Source organism: Nomascus leucogenys, chromosome 3 (assembly GCF_006542625.1).
Source record: "Nomascus leucogenys isolate Asia chromosome 3, Asia_NLE_v1, whole genome shotgun sequence".
NCBI classification, from domain to species: domain Eukaryota; kingdom Metazoa; phylum Chordata; class Mammalia; order Primates; family Hylobatidae; genus Nomascus; species Nomascus leucogenys.
The window spans coordinates 42,702,434-42,726,772 of NC_044383.1; the positions used below are offsets into that span (position 1 = coordinate 42,702,434).

General features: G+C 37.2%; 1 protein-coding gene across 3 annotated transcripts in view; it reads right to left on the minus strand.

Annotated features, from left to right (window-relative positions):
- RPP30 (ribonuclease P/MRP subunit p30) overlaps positions 1-24,339 on the minus strand; it is a 34,730-nt gene continuing 10,391 nt past the window's right edge. Inside the window, exons 6-13 of one of the 3 annotated variants that reach the window (XM_030809281.1) lie at positions 18,697-18,786; positions 9,724-9,840; positions 9,134-9,163; positions 8,700-8,737; positions 8,225-8,304; positions 3,968-4,064; positions 2,261-2,364; positions 1-1,414 (exon numbers count right to left, since the gene is read on the minus strand). In XM_030809281.1, coding sequence (XP_030665141.1) covers positions 1,344-1,414; positions 2,261-2,364; positions 3,968-4,064; positions 8,225-8,304; positions 8,700-8,737; positions 9,134-9,163; positions 9,724-9,840; positions 18,697-18,786 — 627 coding nt within the window. In that variant the 3' untranslated portion in view covers positions 1-1,343. Of the gene's footprint in view, positions 1,415-2,260; positions 2,365-2,425; positions 4,065-8,224; positions 8,305-8,699; positions 8,738-9,133; positions 9,164-9,723; positions 9,841-18,696; positions 18,787-24,339 lie in introns of those variants that run through there. The other 2 variants (XM_003255212.4, XM_030809280.1) reach the window with 2 other exon arrangements.

Genomic DNA, 24,339 nt, shown 5'->3' on the forward strand with positions numbered 1-24,339 from the left:
CTGACCTCAAGTTATCTGCCCTCCTTGGCCTCCCAAAGGGCTGAGATTACAGTGTAAGCCATGGTGCCCGGCCGTAGTTGGTACATTTTATATGATAGGCCCTGTTCAAAGTAAGCCTTCCACAAATACTAACCTACTTAACCCTTGCAATAATGTCACAGGTAGGGAGAACAGATGAAGTGAGGCAGAGAGGTTACATAATTTGCCCAAGGTCATAGCTAATGAGCACTAGCAAGTTGGGCTTTAAGTGCATTTAGTTTTTCTTTCCCCTATGCACTTAACTGGTATGCTGTACTGCCTCTCCCAAATAGATAACCAATTATTTCAGTATCACTTACTGAACAATCAATCCAGCATTTCTTCTTATATCTAAAGTGTGATCATGGACTTCCTGCTCTTTTCACTATTCTTTCTGAAGTTCTGCACCAATTAGTTTTAATTACAGTACTAGAGTTTTGTTATACTCTGTAATATTCAGCATTGTAAGTCCCTCCCATTAGGTTTTTCCCTGAAATTTCCAATTCTCATATTTACTCTTCCAGAATACCAAGTCCAAAGACCAAACACATAAACAAGAAACAAAAAATACTTCTAGGTATTTTGATTTTAAATTTTGTTAAATGTGTAATTTGGGGGAGAATTTGATTTATAATTTGTCTCATTCAAGAAAACAGAATGTCTCTCTCCATGTATTCTAGTCTTTATTTTCCCTTTATTCTCTTATTACTTTCATTTAAGTTTTCTTTATAGAGGCCCTATACATTTCTTGGTAATTTATGTCTTTGTGAATAGTGTCATCTTTTAAAATTATTTAACAGGTTATTAATCAAAACTGGTCTTTGTGTATTTATACATAATTGGCCACTCTGCCAAACTTCATCTTGGTTTGGCAGAGGTATTGTCATCTTGCAGCAATTAAATTAGTGGTTCATTCTAACGAAAGTAAATATTAGAAGGAAACTTGCCTCTGCTACTCACTGGTGATCAGCCATCATGCCCTACTATTGTGAACAATGGCATAAACATGTATGAATAGAAAGCAGGCACAACTGCAAACACATACTACACAAATGTGTAGTAAATGGATGTAAGCTGAAAGGTACCTATATTTCTATTTTTTCCCATTTATTTCACGAGTTTTCCAAGGCAGTCATATCTGCAAATAATTTTACCTCCTTTCTATAACATGAAAATCTTACTGTATCTGGTGCAACTGTAGCTGGTACATCACTAATTCATAAATTAAGGTGGGACATCGCAAAAAATTGAACATACATCCTGTGAAGCATTTTGAGCTTAGAATAGATAAATGTATACTTGGGTACCAATCTTTTAAAGAAGGGTCAAAGCCTGTTCTTGCGAGTATGAGCTCTCTGATGAGAGATCCAAAGTTGTCTTTCTTGAATTCTAGTTCCTTTAAAGCAGAAAAGGAACTTGACATTAGTGAAGCAATCCAAGTGCAGAGTTTTTACTGATCACCCAGAAATTTGTTATCCTTCTCACACCTAATTTGACAGCAGTTCTTTGTAATGACTCTTTTCCAAACCTTTCCAAATTGTTGACTTAGTTTTCCCAGGAATTCTTCATTTGCCCCCAACAGCTCATCAATTTTCATATTTAAAAAAAGAATTTACTTACAATGCTAAATACAGCTGGCATAAACAGATTTGTTAATAAACACAGCTGACTTTTGGTGAACTTAAGCAGGGTGAAGGAAAAAAGCAAACTGGCACACAAAGAAGTGGCAGACTTTTGGTGTGTGGCATCAGCAGCACCGGCCTCAGTTTTACAGAAGGAATGGGTAGGTTAATCCATCAAATTGGCCAAGTGGTCGTCAAAAATGCTTTTGGAGCCATCACATTTAATATACACAAAAAACAGACACATACGAACATATATATGTATGCATACAATATTCTTCTACTTTAATTTTGCCACGGGTTATTGCTGTCATTTTAAAAATCAGGAGTGGATTTTAAACTTTATTAAATGTCTTTTTGGCATCTATTAAAAATATTCTGATTTTTCTCTTTTGACCTATGAATATGATAAAGGATACTGCATTAAAAAGAACTGGAAGGCTGGGTATGGTGGCTCATGCCTGTGCCTGTAATCCCAGCACTTTGGGATGCTGAGGCGGACAGACTGCTTGAATCTGCCAGGAGTTTGAGACCAGCCTGGACATGGCGAAACCCCATCTCTACAAAAAAATACAAAAATTAGCCGGGATGTGGTGGTGCATGCTTGTGGTCCCACTTACTTGGGAGGCTGAGGTGGGAGGATGGCTTGAGACCAAGAGGCAAAGGTTGCAGTGAGCCGAGATTGTGCCACTGCACTCCAGCCTGGGTGACAGTGAGACCCTGTCTCAAAAGGAAGAAGAAGAAAAAAAAAAAGAATAAATTTCACCTGGTCATGATGTACTTTGTTTTAATGTTTTTTTAATCAATATTTTATTTAAACATTTGTATTCATTGGTGAGGTTATAAAGCTCTCTCTTTTTAAAACTGTATTTTCTCAGGCCGGGCAGTGGCTCACGCCTGTAATCCCAGCACTTTGGGAGGCTGAGGCGGGTGGATCATGAGGTTATGAGATCGAGACCATCCTGGCTAACACGGTGAAACCCTGTCTCTACTAAATACACGGTGGGCGCCGGTAGTCCCAGCTACTCAGGAGGCTGAGGCAGGAGAATGGTGTGAACCCAGGAGGCGGAGCTTGCAGTGGGCAGAGATCGCGCCACTGCACTCCAACCTGGGGGACAGAGCGAGACTCCATTTCAAAAAAAAAAAAAACAACAACTGTATTTTCGCCAGCCCGCAGAACAGTTGTCTTTCTCTTGTTTAAAAAAATTTCTTATTCAGTTATATACCTCTGGCTCTACTCCATTGTGTTTTAGAGCCCTGACATTAATATTGTATAAATGTACATATTTGCATAAAAAGCTACTTCTACTTAACATGATCCCACTATAAAAATAAATTATTTCCAAAGTTGGTTCAGTCCGATGCTTTGCTATTTTTAATACAGCTATTAGGAAAATCAGTATTAGGGTTTTAGGGGTTTCTAACTAAAAGTAAGGAATCCTATTTCAAAGACCTCACGTAGGTATGAAGCAGTGAAGGAAGAGGCCAGGTGTAATTTTACATGTGTATCCTCTCTCCTTCCACAAATTCTATAGCAATTTCTTTTAGAAAAAAATGCTGATTTGATGAATACATGAAAGAAGCTTAAAACAAGATCAACTAAAGTCACTTCTTCAATATAAGTTTGAATATCTTCAAAATAACTACTATTTGAGCATGAACAAGAAACTTTCGAAAGAAGCTCTTAAAATATTCAAACATCTGGCTGCATGTGGTGGCTCATGTAATCTCAGCACTTTAGGAGGCCAAAGTGGGAGGATGGCTTGATCCTAGGAGTTTGAGACCAGCCTCAGCAACATAGTGAGACCATGTCTCTACAAGGGAAAAACAAAAAAAAAAAAACAAAAATAGCCAGGTGTGGTAGTGCACACCTGTAGTTCCAGCTGCTTGAGAGGCTGAAGTGGGAGGATCACTTGAGCCCAGGATTGAGGTTGCAGTGAGCTGTGATTATGCCACTGTACTCTAGCCTGAGCAACAAATCAAGACCCTATCTCAAAAACAAAATGAAACAAAAATATCTGAAACATCTTATTCAAGTATATTTGCTGTTATTTATCACTTACACAAAGGAGAAATAACTAGTCTTTCTCTCTTAAAGTACATCTAAATTCATTAAGCTGGCAGCCTTTTAAAAAGATGCTTTCACTAGGTTTCGTTTGTTGTTTTAATGGATTGCAAGTAAAACTGTTTTTATAGACTATTGATTTCTAGCTCCAAATGAAAACAGTAAATCACACAAAGGTTTTATTTTTGTTGTGGCTGATGAGCTATAAAAGGGAAGAAGGGTGTGCTGACAGAGACTGGGGCATTCTTTTCAGCCCTCACACTTGGCTTTCTTGGAAGCTGGAAGACAATCTTCATCTCCTTCTGATGGCCGAGGTTTCTTCACTGTAGAAATAATTCCAAAAGCAGTTTTTCTAGTTTCTGTAAAACAAACAGGGAAACCATTGTGCTTGAAGTTAAGACATAATTTAAAACGAGGTGGTTTAACATATTACTTTGGCTTACAGCAATAGTAAATGATAAGCCATAATGAACTGCTATGGGTGCTAGTGCCATTTACTGTCATTATCTTTTTTCCCAACATACACAAATATCAGTATATTATTAACATCTAATTCATTCCTAAAGATTACCTCATGGGTAAAACTGCAGGACAGTGTTATCTCTAATGGTCTGTCCCTGGCATCTTATGTAGCCAGAACCCAGTCACAGACATTGGTGTAGCAGACACTTTATATATGGTAAACAGACAAATCAGGAGAGCAAACACAGCAATCAAGTGTATGGCTCCCATGTGGAGCACATGCTTGCCTCATTTTACAGCATGTACCCTATCTCTCTCATTAGAACATCAAGGTACCTCTGAAGAATCAATTGCATTATATTGCCAACACTCAACAATGGCCTGGTTATGCAAAATGTGTTCAATACTAGTTGAGTTAATGAATAAAATCAAACTCATAAATTTATTGATCTCTTTAACTGGTGACAATGAACAGAGAATAAATAGAAATTATTAAATGCTTAGATTAGGTTGGCAGCAGAGTTCCACTTAAATTTAACCAATTTCTCCTAGAAACCTACTAATAGGCTAGGCACTGTGTCCAAATACAGAGGGTATTAAGATTCCTAACAGACAGTGCTTTTCCCTATAATACATGCATGCGAGAAGTACAGTAGGAGCAAATATAATAGGAATGGAGGCATCCACAAGAATTAACTATCTGGTTAAAGCAATGAGGTATTATATAAAGGTGACACTACTTGGAATAGGGTAAATGGAATAAGAAAAAGAGAAGTATTCCTTTACAAAGGCATGGAGAGGAAGGTAAGAAGAACCTAGGTAAAATAGTTTAGGGGACAATATGGCTGATGTGAAGGAGGAATACGAAAAAATTAGGAGAAAATGAGTTTGGAAGGGTAATTTATGAAAGGCCATAGTGTCATGAAAACAGACTCAAACTCTGTCCTTAGAAATGGAAAGGGATTATGGAGGAGAGAGATACCCATTAGCTACAAAGGTGGCAGAATCAAAAGAACTTGAACAGAAATTTAGCTATGAATTATTTCTTATTTCAAGTAATAAACGTAAAGTCAACCATAAAGTGTTAAGCATTATTTTCCCATTTATCAAGATTAACTTAGTAAATCTACTTTGCCAATTATTTTAAAACACTTTTATTATAAAAGGGATAAAACTACTCTCAAGGTCATTAAAATGCCAACATAATAAGAACCTCAAAATAAAAACTGTCAATGATTTCCATTTCACCAAATGAAAAACGTCACACTTATAGTTATTAATTTATATCACTGATTCTGTACCCATAGTCTAAAAATCAACTGAAATAAAACATTATGAAAATCAGCACTTTTTAACAAAATGCATTAATTTCTTTAGTGTCTTTTAAAAATAAATGCATTTCTTGGTAACAGCAAGAAGTTACATTTGTGTGTGCTTTAGTTTATAAAATGTTTTCACATACAGTATTTCCTTTAATCATCTTGCCAAGGAAAATCTAAAAGATTATTTACGAGTGAATAATTTTGTTCACGAGGGGCTAAGGCAGGTGTCCCCAACAGGTTCATTTTGGTCCAGGGGCTGACTGAGGGCATGAACTTTATCAATCACAGGCCAAAGACTCTGACCTTCGGCCTCTTTCCTCTGTCCTTTCCCTACAACCTCCTCAGAATTGCTACTCATTGGTTTCTGGACCCCCAAAGAACCTAATTCTGATTTCCTGTGGCAAGCCTTCCAAGTTGAAAGCCAACTATTATGTGTCCCAAGTCTTCTGCTTGCCAGGTATCCATGCCTGCACCACCCTCATGATTCCTCTCATCATGAGGCTTCCAGACCCTTTAAGGACCGAGTAGACATTTTCCAATAGTGTTTCAGTGCACTGCTGTCCTTCTTAAATGTGGCACTCAGAATGATACAGATGCTGGCTGAGATTTCATCAATGAGAGTATAATAATGAGGCTTTGAATTTCCTTGCCTCAGAATCCTTTATGTCTTCTAATATTACCTAAGCTGAGTTAGCAATCTTAAGAACACATCATAGTACCATCTCATATTGATCCCAATGGCAACGAAAACCAGGGTAAGCATATTTTATCATCTAGTTTAGGACACTCTTCAGGGAAAAGAAGTGCTAATAAGGTCACAGAAACAGCAGGCATAAACTAGAACTGTCCTGGGTACACTGGGGTGAATGGTAATGCCACCTGAAGTTCACAAGTCTTCTTTAAGTTTAGCTTCTATAAAAGCCTGATTTTAGACACAGAAAGACAAACATCACATGTTCTCACTCGTTCATGGGATCTAAAAATCAAAGCAACTGAACTCCTGGAGACAGAAAGTAGAAGGATGGTTACCAGAGGCTGGGAAGGGTAGTGGGGGGCTGAGAGGGAGGTGAAGATGGTTAATGGGTACAAAAAAATAGAATGAACAAGACCTAGTATATGATAGCACAATAGGGTGACTATAGTCAATATAATTTAATTGTATATTTAAAAATAACTAAAACAGCATAATTGGATTGTTTATAACACAAGACAAATGCTTGAGGGGATGGACACCCCATTTTCCATGATGTGATTATTATGCATTGCATGCCTATATCAAAATATCTCAGTACCCCATAAATATATACACATACTATGTACCCACACAAAGAAATTCTAAAAAAAATACTTTACATATTATGTATTATATGCTGAATAGCTGAGTTCTTAAAGTCAAATGCAGGACTTCCTATTTTCCTATATATAAAATTATATATGTATTTATATTTTAGTTTCTGTTTCTTGTTTAGTCCATTTTGGAACCCCAACTGTTACTCAAAATCCTGATGATTGTTTATTTAAAATAGATCAAAATAATCACAAAACTACCAAAGTGTCAATCAACTGTTCCCTAATTTCAAGAAAATCATTATTAAAAATCTCCATTAATTTGATCACTCCCAAAGCTTATGTGATGAGTTCTAGGCTACATAATACAAAAATCTCAAACTAAAAATGTTGGAACTAAAAGCAAAATCATCTAATTTATGGCAAGCCAATACATAAGCAGTTCTCTCAAGTGGAAATCAGATCAATAAAGCCCAACACACAAGCCCTCAATAACCTAGCTATTCATATGACAAATAACTCAGTCTATATGTAGCAATCTACTTTGAAGTTTAAAATTCATTTGGGTGATAGCAATGAAATTGCTTCTTAACCACTACAATTAGTCCTAAGAATTATAAAGATAACGAAGACAAAACAGTGATCAAAAGCTTAAGTTGTTTTAATAAAATTTCACTTTCATTTTCCAAAGTTTCAGCATACTTTCAATTTTTAACATCTGATGAGCAGGAAGCTCAGTCAGTGAAAAGGTACATATACAAAACGTGAGTAAAAAATGTACAGTCTGGCCGGGCATGGTGGCTCACGTCTGTAATCCTAGCACTTTGGGAGGCTGAGGTAGGAGGATTGCTTGAGCCCAGGAGTTCAAGACCAGCCTGGGCAACATAGTGAGACTCTGTCTCTATTTAAAAAACGAAAAAAAAAATAAAAAAGATACAGTCTGGACACAACTTGACCATGTAAGCAAACATGGGAAAAGAAACATTCTGAGTTATAATAAATGTAAAAGTTACAGTCTATGTTTTGTTAGTTGGATTTTTAAAAATGTATTTGCTGGTTTTGTTTTCCTAATAAATAGTTTAACATATATTTTTAACATATCAGTTCTCTAAAACAGAGATTTTCAACAGGGAAAGCATGGCCTACTGGTGAGGGAGAAGAAGGAAGGGAGATTAGAAGCCTATCAAAATGTGGGCAGGAGCACACATGTGTAGCTGGAGGAACTATTCAATACTCATTTCTGTAATGAAAACTATATTCATTCCACAAACTTTAGAAAGTAAAGCCTGAAGTGAGGGTGAGAAAACTTGATGACTGTGGTTAGAACAGGTTGAGAAAAGATGACCCCAGAGGAACTCTGTAGGGTAGGGCAATAAAAATAGGTATGGCTGTAAAAATGACTTGCTTTTAACATGACCATTCAGTTTGTATTGGAAGAACTTGCTTACCTCCATGGAGAAGCGCTGCTCGGCAGTTGGTGGACACCGCAGCCTTGGCATCACTTTCAGAGAGCCCAAACAGCAAGCCTCTTGGGGGAGCATTAAAGATTTCAACCCAGAGTCAGCCAAGGACACGAGACTAACACAAACATAACAGAAAGTGTCAGCTAACCTGGTCATCTTGGGAGGCTAGTTAATTCAACAGCAGTTCTTAGTCCAACTGGAACACGCATCTGAGAAAAGACTCATTGAACTCTAAGCTTTTATCATATGAAGTCCCTCATTCCCTCTTTTCTATCTCACAATTAATTAAAAAACAGAAGCATAAAGCTCTCTATAATGTTATATAATTTATTTTTGAAGTTATTAATTGGTAAACTTACAGTAAAAGGTTGAGAAAAACACATGTTCAACTATAATACGACTTTAAATTCAAAATTTCCTGAAAGACAATGTCAACAACTTTTTACTCAGAAAAGGATACAGGTTTGCCACGTCATATGGCCCTCTTATTTCTAAAGGCTGAAATAAAATGAACAAAGAGTAGATATGAGAAAATTATTTATAACATTTCAATGACTTATAGCAAATTAATAGAATATTTAAGTATCCAAAAATAAAAAAATTACATAAATTTAAGTCCTTATAATTTTGATGGGTTTCATAGCTTTTGAAAATATAAGAGAAGCTTGAAAGGCGTTTTGTAACAGTATAAAAGAAAAACTAATTATATAAACAAAAGTTGAAGCCTAAAGAAAGTGGGGATAAATTTTACTATTTAGCAATTACAATGAGCAAGTGCAGTTAAAATAGAAAAAAATGCAACAAATATTCATTTACTATTTTAATTTATCCCCTAGAAACTGCAAAGTTTTATAACCTGAAAGATGAAAACAAAGTACTTCATGCTAGACTTACCCTTTCTGCAGCACTAGATACAATTACATTCTACAAAATAGAAAGTGATTAATATTAATCTTAGATAAATGCAAAAAAAGGAGTTTCATAATATAAATAGCCAGTAATCATATTTTAACATTTAAGGCTCAAATACCAACTTCTTTTAAAGATAAGGTAAATAATTAAGGGGAAAAAAATGAAAGACTTCATGTCAAACTAAAGGCAATCTGTAATTAAAAAACAAAATATATTTTCCTAACAGATCTTAGTAAAGATGAATTAAGTTTAAAAAACAAGATGAAAAGGTCACATATCTTAATTCAACTCAGTGAGGACCACTGTTATTCTAGACTTTTCTTTCACAGTATGTAAACTGCAAATTTTTATCAAAAGATATGGCTTCCAACACATCTTTTTCTCCCTTACATTATTCTTCCCTTGGTATTTTTCTTTCCCTTAAAACTTGCAGAGCTCACTGAAATGGGAGAATTTGTTCCTATGCTATGAGAACATTCTGCTTTAAGGAAAAGGAGTGTTTGACAATTCCAGTGTACTACTACTAATAAACTGCCAGATGCGAAAAACATCCTAAAATTATAGAACCATACCTTTCCTTTGCAGATTTGCATCAAATTGAGGGCATTGGAAATTGTATACCTTCTCATTGTGGAGTCTTTGATAGCAGGGCTATAGACAAGTTCAAAAGCCAGGCCTCGGTCAATTGCCTTCACAGGAAATAAAACTGTCAGAGATAAGCATGCACTGGCCTACTTCATTTTCACTGATTCTCTCTTCACATCCTTCCTCACTCCCTACCACTGACCCCTTACATGTCAAGGTACAGCTTTATGAAAGACAGATTAACACTCAAATGGCACCACCCACAAGGAGAAGAAAATAAATCCGTGGCTCTACTTGATCAAAAGAGTTTAACTTGGCTGCGGGGAAGCTGACTTTACATAAACAGGAATTACGAAGAGGCTAAGAAGAACAAAGTCCCAATGGGGTGAGAGAGGGGCTACTACTCCATGAACTATCAAAAGGAAAACAGAAATGTACTCCCTACATTTAGAGTAAACTGTATACAAACATAGTAAACCAAGTAATCTGACCTATGAATGCACAAAGAGACAAAGAAATGAAGAGCTGAAAAAAGCCCAAAGAACCAAGGGTGGGAAGGTCTTACAGGTAAGTAATTTATTACCTATATGTTGAAGAGAGAATAACAGCCATAGTTAATTGAGTGCTGACTATATGCTAAGAAAGTCTTATATATAATATTTAATCCTTACTACAATACCTTTATAAAGCATTACTGCAAAGCCTGCTAATTGCCCGGATATCTGTCCTCTCCTTTTTCTTTAGTAATAAAGCCCCTGATTTTTCACTGGGCTTATAGCCGCACAACAAAAAAGATGGAAGTGCCCTTGAAGATTTTGCCCAGCTCACCATATAAGCTTGGCTTTTTTCATGAGAAACAGAAACTTCTTTATTTAATGTACTCTTACTACGTAGGGATCCACAGGTAAGTAGATGAGTGGAAATGAGATTGAAATTAACCACCATACTGTTCAGCTTTCCTAATGAGCACCTAAATGTCTGCATCCATTCACAAAAGATGTTTTAAGCCCACTATGTGCAAAAGCTGAGATGGTTTCTCCCTTCTAAAAGCTTACATTTTGTGGGGGAGATGATCAATAACCACACAAAAATACGAAACTTCAACTGTGTTAAGTGCTATCAAGGAGAAGTTTGGACGGGGTTGAGGAAGAAATTAAGCAGTTAAATAGTATAGGAAGGTGCACTTTCAGAGGGAGGTCAGAGCATGCAAAAGTCTTCAAGGTTGCAGCATGGCAGCACGTAGGGAAGGTCAAATGCTGGAGAAAAATAATGAGGAAGACAGGCTAAAGAGGATGGGAAGGGCCAACTGTGCAGGCCTTTAGAGCTGGTGATGAGGATTATTCCTAATGGAGAAAACATCTGAAGGATTTTCAGCATAGAGATGATAATCAGACTCTCAATTGCAAAAGTCACTTGAGTGGCAGTACTCTTTCAAAAGAATAAAGAAAGAATGGCAGGCATGTTCTAGGCAGTATGGTCCAAGTCTCTGCTTGGCAAGTGAGTTTCGATTGCCCAGAGTATGAGTTGGGACTGGCCCAGCTGTGACTACTGGGGTTTACTCCTGAGCATTTACAAGGAATGGAGAAACTTGTCTTTTTCTAGAACTGGCAGTCCATCTTGATTTAATTCAGTTGTACTTGAAGGCCCCTTCTGCTTTTCCCTCCCAAACACAGATTTCCTTAATTCTTCCTCTGGCTTCAAGGCTCCCAGATTTTATTTTAGATTTTCCTATATGTCTGATTCTAGTTTGGTTAGAATTTAAATGCCATTTTCCACACTGCAACCTTCCCCTCTCTCCTTTTTTGACTTTTCCCCATCTCTAATTCTTTCACCTGTGTTGATTATTTCCGGGAATGACATTTGTTAAGATAGTATTTCTGTCCTAGTTGAACGTGTATCTCGTTCTCTCTGCCAAGCTTGTACACTTCTTGAGAGCTAGACTGCCTTTTACATAAAAGGTGTATAATATATTTATATTTTGAGTGAATAAATAGCAGCTTATGGAGAAGATGTCCTGTGATAACGTTGTTCATTATAGATGATCCATCATCAAAGGAACCTCGATGCACCTGGCTAACCAAAAGCCACAGATAAGTAAAAACATCCCTTTTAGCCATATTATCAGCCATCTCCTTGGCTATATATTTTACCAAAACTACTAATTAGCTGAAGAGGTTGACCTGTATTTCTTTTCCTTATCCTTCTAGTTGTGGAACAATAATACAAGGCAACAGGATGATGAAGAGGGGAAATAAATGAAAGAGGTGAATGATATATAGAGTTGGATGGTTAGATCTCGAAATATTCCTAATTGACTGAATCTAAATTTCTAGACCCTTGTGGGGACCAAATCAAAATAAAAACAACTTTTGCGGGGGGAGGGGAGAAGAAAGGGATATTATCAGCATAATTATTTTTTAAGGAAAAAGTTCTGATTTTCATCTTGGTACATTAATCAAGTTCACTTTAAAACTGCTATAGGAATTCTTGAAAAAGAAAAATTAAAAATAATGTGCTATTGAAGGTTGTGAATATTTCTTTCATGGCATCTTATTTTAAATTTTTAGATGGATAAAATACAGACTCATTACCTGGAATCTTGCTGTAAGACCATTTTGATGCAAATTGCCTAAAGCTCATCAAATGATTGTTCATAACAGTCTCTTCCTAACAATGCCTGCCTGATTAGCTTTTGTTCTCATGCCTGACCAAAGGTTCTGGCATGGGTGGATGATCAGATTTCTTTACTAATGAGAAATAATGGTCATAAAGATGCTACTAAGGATAGGTGTGTGACAGTTGAATCAAGATACATTGGCACTAAAATTCCAAATATTAAGCAAAGCCTTAGAGATAAAGATGAGAAGAAAATAAGGAGCTGATTACTGGGACAATATACTGATTCCCTGTTAATTTCATAAAAATTAGTTCTTTATTCAATCCAAATGAATGAAACCCTTTCAGTGTTTAAGATAGGTAATTTGTCCACATGACTCACAAAGCAACATAAGAAAACAATAAAAAGTACTACTTGCAGCTCCGATCCTATCTGCCCTATCCCTTCCTCCAATAATCACTTTTATTAATTTCTTGTGTCTTCTTCCAGAGTTTCTTCATACAACTATAAGCAAATATGAAGAGATACTATTTTTCTTTCTTATCCAAAAGGTAGTCTGCTGCATTCCTGTCCTAACATGAAAGCTTTTCCAAGTCAGCTCATAACTTCCTCTGTTTTACAGTTGCAGAGTATTATATTGTAGAGGTATAGCATGTATTTAACCAAACCTCTACTGATAGCTTTTGGGTTGTTTCTGTGTATCTGCAGAATAACACTAAAGTGGGATTGCTAGGCATAATGGGTTGAATTGTGTCCTCATCCACAAAAGATACGTTGAAGCCCTAAACCTCAGTACCTCAGAATGTAATCTTATATTTGGAAATAGGGTCACTGTAGATGTAATTAGTTAAGATGAAGTCAGATTGGAATAGGATAGGCCCCTGATCCAATATGACTGGTGTCCTTATAAGACGATGGCCATGTGAAGACATAGAGACAAACAGGGAGAACACACTGAAAACAAAGGCAGAGACTGGAGTTGTGTAGCTGCAAGCCCAGGATTACCAAAGATTGCCAGAAAATCACCAAAAGCTAAAAAGAGGCAAGGAAGGTGGTCCTATAGATTTCAGAGGGAACAAGATCATGCTGACACCTTGATTTCAGACTTGCAGGCTTCAAAACTGTGAGATCATACAGTTTAAAACTGTTGTTTAAATCAATAAATGTATTTGTGATTTGAATAGTTGTTGCCAAATTACCCACTCTCCGCATAGGGATTGTTCCCATTTACACAGTTATGAGCAAAATATGAAAATGTCTGCTTTCCTGCAGCCTTACAACGGAGTGTATCTCTAATCACATAGGTGATTTTAATGTGAAATCTCTTACTATGACAAATTTAATCATCTTTTCATATGTCTAAGGCCTGTTTGCATTTCCTTTACTGTGAAATGCCTTTTTCATATTCTTAATCCATGTTTTGGTATTGTTCATCTTTTTTTTTTTAAACTTATTAATTTCTAGGCACTCTTTGGTCTTTATGTGTTAAGGGAATAAGCATTTTGTCTATGACATGAGTGAAAATTTTCCACCAGTTTGTCATCTGTCTTTTAACTTTGTTTCTGCTGTTGTTTCTGTTTTTTTTTTTTCCACAGAAATTTTTAATGCTGGCACTGAATGGACACAGTAATTAACACATTAGATTCATGTGTGATAAAACAAAGTTTACAGAACACACATCCAAATCAAGTATTTATAGCATGATTCATGGAACTACCTCACTGCTTTAGATATTACTTACTAAACATCTCTCAGTGGGGAGTAATCGGACCATGAAGACAGAAATGGATTAGGGTTAAAGGAAGGACTGAGGGGAAAACATCAGAGAGTGTAAAACATACAAGATCCCTTAAAATAACTCAATAAGCTTGAAGTCATTGTTAAGTGACAATAACATTGAAATGGAAATAACATTGTAAAAAAATCAAAGGGAAAGTAAAGGGATACGTGCTGCTTTAAGAACATCCTTCTCACAACCTGAATTCATATTTTTAAAATATGAAATTACTCTGTGCTTAACAAAGAGTTCTGCTGTACAGTACCTTTAAAAAGCATTTCCCAGTAGGAAATGACAGTAGATTTGGAATCAAAGCTTGAGTACAAATCCCTAGTTAACCCCTTGAGAGAGTCATTTAACTGTGTGAACCATGAACTACCTAAGATTCTACTGTATTACCTGCATATGGAGATAATTAACATCTACCCCATCCCAAAGCTGCTGGGCCAAAGCAGGTATCAAACTGCTTATGTCATAAAATGCTAAATAATCTGAAGTCATGTGATTATTCAAGAAAAGAAGTGGAATCCAGTTTTTTAGAAACACATCTATCACATGACAGAAATGCGATGACAAGTTACTTAGACTCCAGAAGAGGTTTGTGGGAGATTTTAGAGGAAATTGCACAATTGAAATTATGGTGCCCTAAGCATGCAGTGAAGATGACAAAAGGGAAAAGAGCTGCAAAGTACACAAATGGAGTGTTTGGTATGCTATAGAGCTCCTGGGCCCTCCTTCACAATCCCAACCTTCCAAGCTGATGATTCTCACATGGCATCTGGCCTATTGGTAAAAGATGAATGATTTACCTTTCTTAATACTGCTTTTCACCACAACCAAAGAAAAGGGCCTAAATCATAACAAAATTAAGATCTGTGCTTAAAGTAACCTTGGCCAAGGCGGGTGGATCAGTTGAGGTCAGGAGTTCAAAACCAGCCTGGCCAACATGATGAAACCCCAACTCTACTAAAAATAAAAAAAAAAAATTAGCCAGCTGTGGTGGCGGACGTCTGTAATCCCAGCTACTTGGGAGACTGAGACAGGAGAATTGCTTGAACCGAGGAGGTGGAGGCTGCAGTGAGCCGAGATCACATCACTGCACTCCAGCCTGGGTGGACAGAGCGAGACTCCGTCTCAAAAAAAAAACAAACCAAGTAATCCTTATAAAGTGATCCTTTTAAAGCCAATCTATGAACTTCTCAAGGCCAAAAACAAGTTTATCCTCAAAGCCAAGGGAACATGCAAGGACCAAGACTGTGCTCTCACAATGTATACATTTCCATACTTTATGTAGACAAACAGCTCCACAGCCAGACTGGATATTATGTTACAAATAATACATACATACCTATACCACAACTATTATTCACTCTGAACAACAAGCTGGACACCTGTATGTTTCCAACTTTCTCTCTTTAATAAAAAATAGGTGAATAAATTAACAGGGACTCTTCTGCTTCCTGACCAATTCACAGTGCAGCCTACTCCTCTACTAGATGAAGACTAAAAATAATCTTGTGCAGCCTTTCTTTCCACTCCATCATCTAGTTTTTATTAAACAACATATGCAAAATGTTCACACCAGATTTTTCTTTAAAGCAGACACTGTGTTAAACTGCATATCCCTCTCACTTGACAAAATTTTTTACTTTTCAGAATTCTTAAATTGAAAAATGTAGGAATTAAGCCAAAAATGCCCATCAAACGAAAGGAGCTTTCCTGAACTTTCCAATGGAATCAGGGGGTGGGGTGTCCTGGTGTCAACTGTCTCGAGTGCCACTGTCCTCCTCATGTTGCCCCACTGCTCCGCTTCCCTCACGGCATATACTTCCTGCTGAATGTGGACATCCAGCTAGTGACTAACAACGAGCAGAATTTGGCTGGGTCCCCTATGCTGTACCCTGATATGCTAAGTTCAACATGTACTTATTCACTCAACAAACTGTAAGGAGGACTCATTATAGGCAAGATAGTGGAGTACTTAAAAAAGGACCATGACACAGCTGGTGTTCTCTAGGAGCTCACACTCCGGTTTAAACAATAATACAAGTTCCTAAGAACCCCAATTAAAAGCTCTCACCAAAGCAGCCACTGGGAATCTTACCATTGTCGTGAGACATGAGGAATTATCTGTTGTGCATTGCTGTCCATTCCATGGACTTGGCCTTAGCATCACATGCTAGGTCCTCCCAACCAAGGTCACAGAATCGTATGTGGGCTTATTCAGGCAAAGCCATCTAGAAAATGACCTTCCTAGTTCATTAAGGTGAAGAAAAAGGTGAAAAAGTTGTAAGTTCACTAGCAATTTGCTGAGTGGCTATAGTGCCCAACTCTGGGGTTGCTACTTCCACAGAAACTGTATTGGCAGTTTGAGGCTGGTAAAAAGGTTAGGCAAACTTCTAAAGACAGAGATTGCTACCTCTGGAGAGAAACAATATGTGAGGCCAACAAGACTGCCATAACCTTGAGTGCTGTATTAATTTGTGGCTTTTATCATAGGTACCTGGGGCACATCAGAGATCTTGACAGACAACCAATCAGAACTTTCCTAATCCTGTGTGACTACAGAACTGAATGACTTCTTGTAGTTTTTCATTTCCCCACATTTGACAAATGAGCTGTTGCACAACATAGATTTGCAACTCGAAAATGTGGTGATTCAGGGGTTTTTCACTGTTTACTTATTTATTTATAAGTACTGGCAACAACACAAGGAACCAATGATTTGAGCTCAGCCAATATTGTTATGTTCACTAGTACTGTCAATATTTACCCTAGGCTGGGTGTGGTGGCTCACACCTGTAATCCCAGCATTTGAGGAGGCTGAGGCGGGCGGATCACAAGGTCAGGAATTTGAGACCAGCCTGGCCAACATGGTGAAACCCCATCTCTACTAAAAAGAAATACAAAAATTAGCCAGACATGGTGGCATGCACCTGTAATCCCAGCTACTCCGGAGGCTGGGGCAGGAGAATTGCCTGAACCAGGGAGGCGGAGGTGGAAGTGAGCCGAGATCGTGCCACTGTACTCTAGCCTGGGCAACAGAGCAAGACTCCGTCTCAAAAAAAAAAAAAAAAAATTTACTCAACAAGAGCTTTTATGTTTTTCCCTTGAAATATATGATCATATATTTTTAGTTTGAGTAGCATATTTTTAGGGGTAGAACATAAGCTAACTTAAACTCTTCCCCATTGGGTGGGTCAGGCATGGTGGCTCATGCCTGTAAGCTGAGCACTTTGGGAGGCTGAGGTGGGAGGATTGCTTGAGCCCAGGAGTTTGAGACCAGCCTGGGAAACATGGTGAGACCCTAACTTTACAAAACATAAAAAAATTAGCCAGGTGTGGTGGCATGCACCTGTAGTCCCAATTACTCAGGAGGCTGAGGTAGGAGGATCACTTGACTCCAGGAGGTTGAGGCTGCAGTGAGCTATGATCAAGCCACTGCACTCTAGCTTGGGCAAGAGTGGGACCCTGTCTCTACTACTACTACTACTACTAATAACTTTTGCCACATTGAATTTTCACATACCAATTTTCCATTTTCTCCTCTTACTGTCTCCCTCTAATTCTCAAGCCAATTCCTTAGCACCAAAGAGAATTAAAATTGAGAAAGTTATGATTCTACAGAGGCAAAAGAGCAGGGGAATTATCCTTTGAAAAGCTTCTTAAAAAAATTAATCTTCTGATTCTGATAGGATTGGATATGTAATTTTGGACTGTATTTGCTAAACTTTTTTTTCTTCTTGGACACCATTTTTTGAGAACAGGAGACTAAGTAGGGTTTTGGAAGCCACTATTCTAAAATAGCATCTCAACTCTTCCTAGGATCTGATTGGCAAAGCAAATAGTTAACAGCTGTGCTGACCTTATGCTACTAAAATAGTTACTGGTGTGAAATAATATTACCTTATGATGAAAATAGGAGGAAATTAAGACTTAGAAGAAGGCATGACAGATGGAAGATGAAGGGTTTGGGAAAACAAGAGAAAACTATAGAAGGGGAATGAGAAAAATTCTATAGCAGAGGGAGAAACAAAAAAGTTTTCTGAACACATGGCCATCCTATTAGGTTAATATAAAAGTAATCCTGGGCTCTTTGTGAATAAGCATGCTTCAACACAGATTTTAATTTTGCATAGACCACGTCCATGTGATGCCATGCCTTGTTCCCTCTTGACTCTCTCTTTAGCTTGCTGGTGCCTCAAGGCACCAGCTTTTTATTTTTTCCCTTCCTCTTCTTTTTTGACTGCTCTGTTCCCTTAATAATCGATGTTCAGGTTATAAGTACCCATGATTATTAGCTATCCTCTTAAGAAATATCCTCCATAAATTTTGGGTTCTATAGCCTTTTAAAAACATCTTAATAATTAACTGGATATTTTTAATTTTAAGCTTTCTTTCTCCCTTTGTTCAGCTTTCAAAACGAAAATTCTTTTTTCTAAAACTGCCTCCTATTCCCTAGCCTTTGTTTTTCCTTCTAAGAACACTGATTTCTTCTGCTTCTTTTCCAATTTGCTAATGTAAGCTTCTAAGATTCAAATACAGAATGGAAAGTATAACACTTACCACATTAATAGGAGGTCTTTTGAAGTAAAATGGTAGTTTCTCTGTTACAGTTATGCAGACTAAATCCACATCTAAATGTGTACAAGCAATCTGTAAAGAAGAAAAAAATAGGTAAGGCCAATAGGAAAATTGGCACAAGTAAGAATGGGAGATAAGGTCAAACTCGATATAAAGTATGGTTCACTCTATAGGTGTTTTGATGGTTCTGTGTTGAAATACATCTGACCTTTTACAAAGTCAACTGTTTTACTACTCTTAGGTTTGGTTTAAATGGTTTAACTGTAATCCAGCAAAAGCGGAATATGCCCATAGACTTTCTCAAAAGATAGGGCCTGAAGACTCTCTAACTCATATGGTCTTCTACATAAGGATGGGTTGTGGAGTGAGGCTCAGTTTCTGGAAGGTTACTTCAGACTGTCCCAGAAAGAAGAAACTGACTATTCTAAAACCCAAGGAAAAAATAAGCCAAATGGAATGTATGCGTGGTCCATTTATCCCACACACTATTTACTGAGCAACTCTGTGCCAAGAATTGTCCCAGGGCTGTGGCTCCTATCAAGCCTACTGAGTAGCTAAAGAAATATGAACACAGCACCTCATGACATTTGTTCAAATACTAATAGAAGGAATCTACATAAATAGTTAAAGCAGAGCTATTACAAAGCAAATGATAATGAATGCATTTTCTCAACTTTTTCCCTTTCCGTTGTTTTAATTTTTGCTATGACTTGAGTAATACTCTGCATTTTCTTCTCAAAGAGATTTGAAACTGCTTATGAAAACCACATACAAGATAAAATAGACAGATAAGAAAATCAGGATAAATGGAAAATCAGGGAAGAAAAATAAAGCTGGGAAAAGGTTACTAGTGTAGAGGGCAAGCCAGAAGACACTGCTGGAAGAAACATACCTGGCTCTGATTTTGCCATTATTTGATTTATGGTGATAAAAATATTTGGCTGTTATGTATTACATTAAAAATAAAGCTTACTGACAATGCTAGTGTGTACAGGCTTGACAGACAAATTCAAACTTCCAGGATGGCTACGCTGACAAACAACATCAGTGGCATGTACCAGGGGAAAGGGCAGAGTAAGGAATAGTGGAGAAAATGACCTATAGGATTGGTGTCAACCTTCAGCAATGACAGGAATACCATATCTTGCCCTTTTTCTTCAGAATCCCCACTTCAGTCATTCCTATTCCAACCCCAGGGCTTTAGGAAGTAGAGATCAGAGGCTGGCTAGCTTTAAGACAGTCATAGTAACTTAGTAAGCCTGGGAAGCAATGTTGTTTTGGCAGAAATACTTGGCTCATAAAGAATCTGCCCCATCCCAACTGCCACAGCTGTCCAACTCATAAAAGAGTCATTGAAAATTTAATAAGAGTGGATGAAGAAAAGCTCTGAATGATAGCTGAAACAAATTCAGCTCTGTTCACCATTTTTTATCTATCATACTGGCAAAGATAAAACAGTTTGGTACTACCTTGCTGACATGAGAATGAATAAACAGGCACTCACAAGGTCTTTAAATCAGTATAAGGTCTTGAAAAGCATTTTAGCAATGGCTACCAAAATTTTCAATGCACACACCAATAGTTCTACTTATAGGTATGTAGTAGGTATAAGTGGAGTCTCCTATAGAGAAGTCTCTGTAAGTATAGAGACTCTAAAAATATATTACGTAGCTATATACCCTACAAAGGCTCAGGGGACATTAGTACAATGACAGTCATCGCAATACCAATCATGAAAGACTAGACACAATTAAACATCCCTCAATTTTACTTAAATAAATTATGATCCCTTTATATGATGGAATATGCCAACTCATTAAAGGAAATGATGCACATCTCTAATGGATATTATGGAACAACCTCTAAGAAACTGTAAGGTAAAAGAAGCATGGTGTTAGGTAGGAAGGAAAGAGGAAGGGAGAAAGGGGAGAACAAAAGAAAAAAAGGTGAGGTAAATAATATTTCTAAAAAGATACACAAAAACTATTACTAGTGGTTGCTTCTGGAAAAAACAGGGAAGGAATTTTAGGTGGAAGTAAGGCGTACTTGTCAGTACCTTTGTACTGTTTAAATTAATCATTGTGAATGTAAATTATTTCTTCAGTTTAAAAAGCTGATTAATTCTTTAAAAGCTTGTTAAACATTCTTCCCAGAATAAAGCTAAATTAGGTTACTTTTTACTTACATATTGTTCCTTTCGTCCCTTCTCCTATATAAGAATGGCCAATTAAACAATGGCTCTATATTGGTTTAAGTACGTGCAAATACATGCATTATAATAAACTTTTAGTTACAAGGGACAGCTCCACATGGCTCCCTCTGACACTTCAACCTTAGAATGCCCCAAACTGAATTATTGTTATTTAGTTTTCTATTAACCAAAATGTTCAATCAATACTTTTAGATAACTACAAAATAAGAGTTAATGTTCACACTACAATGAAACGCTTTCTATATCATTTTAAAAGATTAAATTATGCCCAATAGAGCCTTGGGGTTAAGAATCTTATAATTGTTTTCTCTGAAAACTAGTAGGTTACATAATAATTCACATCAGTTGTCCATACCAATTTTTTTTTTTTTTTTTTTTTTTTGGCCAGAGACTCCTATGACAATTTAAAGAAAACGTATTCCCATAAAAATGCACACATATATACACATCTTTGCCTCTATGGCACAAAAGGAATAGGACTGTAGGGGTTCATATTCCTCCCTGAATCCCTTTCAAAGATTATCAGGTTGATAAATTGTGAAGAGACAATCAGGCTTACCAAGGAAAAAGAGAGATGCCCATCAACAGTGGCGCTCAACTTTAATGTGTGTAAAACTCCCCTAAAGAATGTATCAAAAATGGAGACAACCAGGCCCTACCTCCATTGATTCATTAAGTATGGCCTAATGATCTGCATTTTAATAAATATCCCAGGTAATTCTAAAGCCAGTGGAGGCAGACCATACTCCAAGTAACACCAGGACACTCCCTTCCTCAAGATACTACAACAGTTCTCTGCAAAGGAAAGGCATGAATTTCAGGAGCAGGAAGAAAATAAAACTTTTATTTCCATTTACTTTTATTTTTTAAAAATAGAGACAGGGTCTCACTATATTGCCCAGGCTGGTCTTGAACTCCTGGCCTCAAGCGGTCATCCTGCCTCGGCCTCCCAAAGTGCTGGAATTACAGGCACAAGACACTGGATCCAGCCTCCATTTACTTTTTTTTTGAGATGGAGTCTCGCTCTGTCATCCAGGTTGGAGTGCTGTGGCGCAATCTCGGCTCACTGCAAGCTCCGTCTCCCGGGTTCACACCGTTCTCCCGCCTCAGCCTCCTGAGTAGCTGGGACCACAGGTGCCAGCCACCATGCCTGGCTAATTTTTTGTATTTTTAGTGGAGTCGGGGTTTCACCGTGTTAGCCAGGATGGCCTCCTCCTGACCTCGTGATCCGCCTGCCTCGGCCTCCCAAAGTGCTAGGATTACAGGCGTGAGCCACCACGCCTGGCCCATTTACTTTTTAATTCACTATCTTAAGATCTGTTTTGTGGGTATGTAGTTTTTATAAGGCACACTGGTATAATGAGAGATGCAAATAATTTATAAGAAACACATATATATTTGGAAGCAGGCTCAAAAATTTTTTAAACTGATAGGGTGCACAATCAAAGCAGGTTAGAGACCACTAGACTAAATAACCTGAATTCTCTTCAACCTGCTCAGCTGCTTTAAATCCTAAATGGGAATAACTAATTGGTCCAGGAGCTCTGGAAGCTTCTATGCAACTCTCTGTGTCATATTCCACAGCTCTCCCCCATCCCAAGGAGCCCTAACCAATGGACCCCCTCAAAATCTTTAATCTCTGCCTTATCTCCTTAAGTAGCTATGGAGAGGGAGTTTCTATGAGACATCTTCCAGATACTCTGAGTAGAAAATATAATGGTATGTTATGTCCCATGGAAATAATGCTATTTAAGGTGGTTAGATTTTATACTACTATTGACATAAACATGTGTCTGTGTGTGTGTGTATGCTTGATGACTCACCTTGGAGACCTAACTTAGTTTTACAATACCATACCTATAGAGAGAGATACCTTTTAGAATTCTAGATAATCAACTTACAAACAAAACAAATAAAATCACTTATAGAATGTAACTTAAGACACAAACTGCTTGCATTTGACCTGATTCCAAACCATGATATACCTATAAAAGCTTTAAAAGAAAGATGTCTTTTAAAATTGATTTCCTATAGAAAACAAGGAGAACTCTAATTTCAATTTCATCTTAAGGAATGGGTAATATTTGGATAGAGAAGAGGAAGATGTTCCAATTTTTAAAACTGCGTTTTCATATAACTTTTTGAGTGTATGTGTAAAGTCAATACTTTGTGCTTTCTTCCATCTTCCAAAGTATTTTTGACAGGCCCATCTACTATCATCAAGCATGTGTTCACCAAATTCAAACTTTAAGTCTGAGAAAACAGTAAGATAAACAAGTAAAACTGTTATATGAAATTACAATATAGTCTAAAACCCAAAGTCCTATCTTTAGAACACACTTGCTAGGAGATTTAGAGCAAATCACTCAGTATGAATCTCAGTTTTCTCCATTATAAAATGAGGATAGTAATAAATATCTGTCTCAATTATCCTACAGGACTGTTGTAAAAGTTAAAGGAAATAAATATGTAAACGTTTTTGAAAGGTTTTACAAATGTATACCTTCTTTCGTTTCTCTAATCATCAGTAAAGGGATATGGAAATGTAAGTTGCATGATCTTCAAAATTAATCCAGAAATCAAAGGTACAACAAAATACTTGGTACATCAACAACTTTTATTCTAAATCACAACTGAGTTGCTATTATTTAATAAGCAAACTAAGTTGCTGTTGGTTAACAAATTTGGAAATGCCCACGGTCTTCCTTATATGAAACATTAGTGGTTTCAGCACTGAATTATACTTTCTTACAGAACATGAAAAAACAGATACCCAGAATCAACCCCAAATGTACTGGACCAGAGTCTACAGTGGTGAGGGCTGAATGTGCCTGATTTTAAAAAGTTCTACAGGTGTCTTTTATGACTAAAAATCACTTGCTTCTACTTACCCCTTTAATTGAAACAAAATTATTGAGAATATCTATAATTGCATTAAAAAAATTTTTTTTGAGACAGAGTCTTACTCTGTTGCCCAGGCTGGAGTGCAGTGGCACAGTCTCAGCTCACTGTAACCTCTGCCTCCTGGGTTCAAGCAATTCTCGTGCCTCAGCCTCCCTAGTAGCTGGGATTACAGGCGCGTGCCACTACACCTGGATAATTTTTGTATTTTTAGCAGGGATGGGGTTTCACCATATTGGCCAGGCTGGTCTTGAACTCCTGACCTCAAGTGATCCACCTGCCTCGGCCTCCCAAAGTGCTAGGATTACAGACATGAGCCACTGTGCCCGGCCTACAGTTGCATTTTTTAAAGTAACAACAACAACAAAAAGAGTCGGCACCCATAAATAATTTGTGCTGTTTCTCTCTGTTAATATAAATAATTAAGAATTGATAGTATGTCTTGAAAACTATTAATGTTTACCACACACATTAGCATCCTTAGTCAATAGCTCCATCTACTGGATACATCT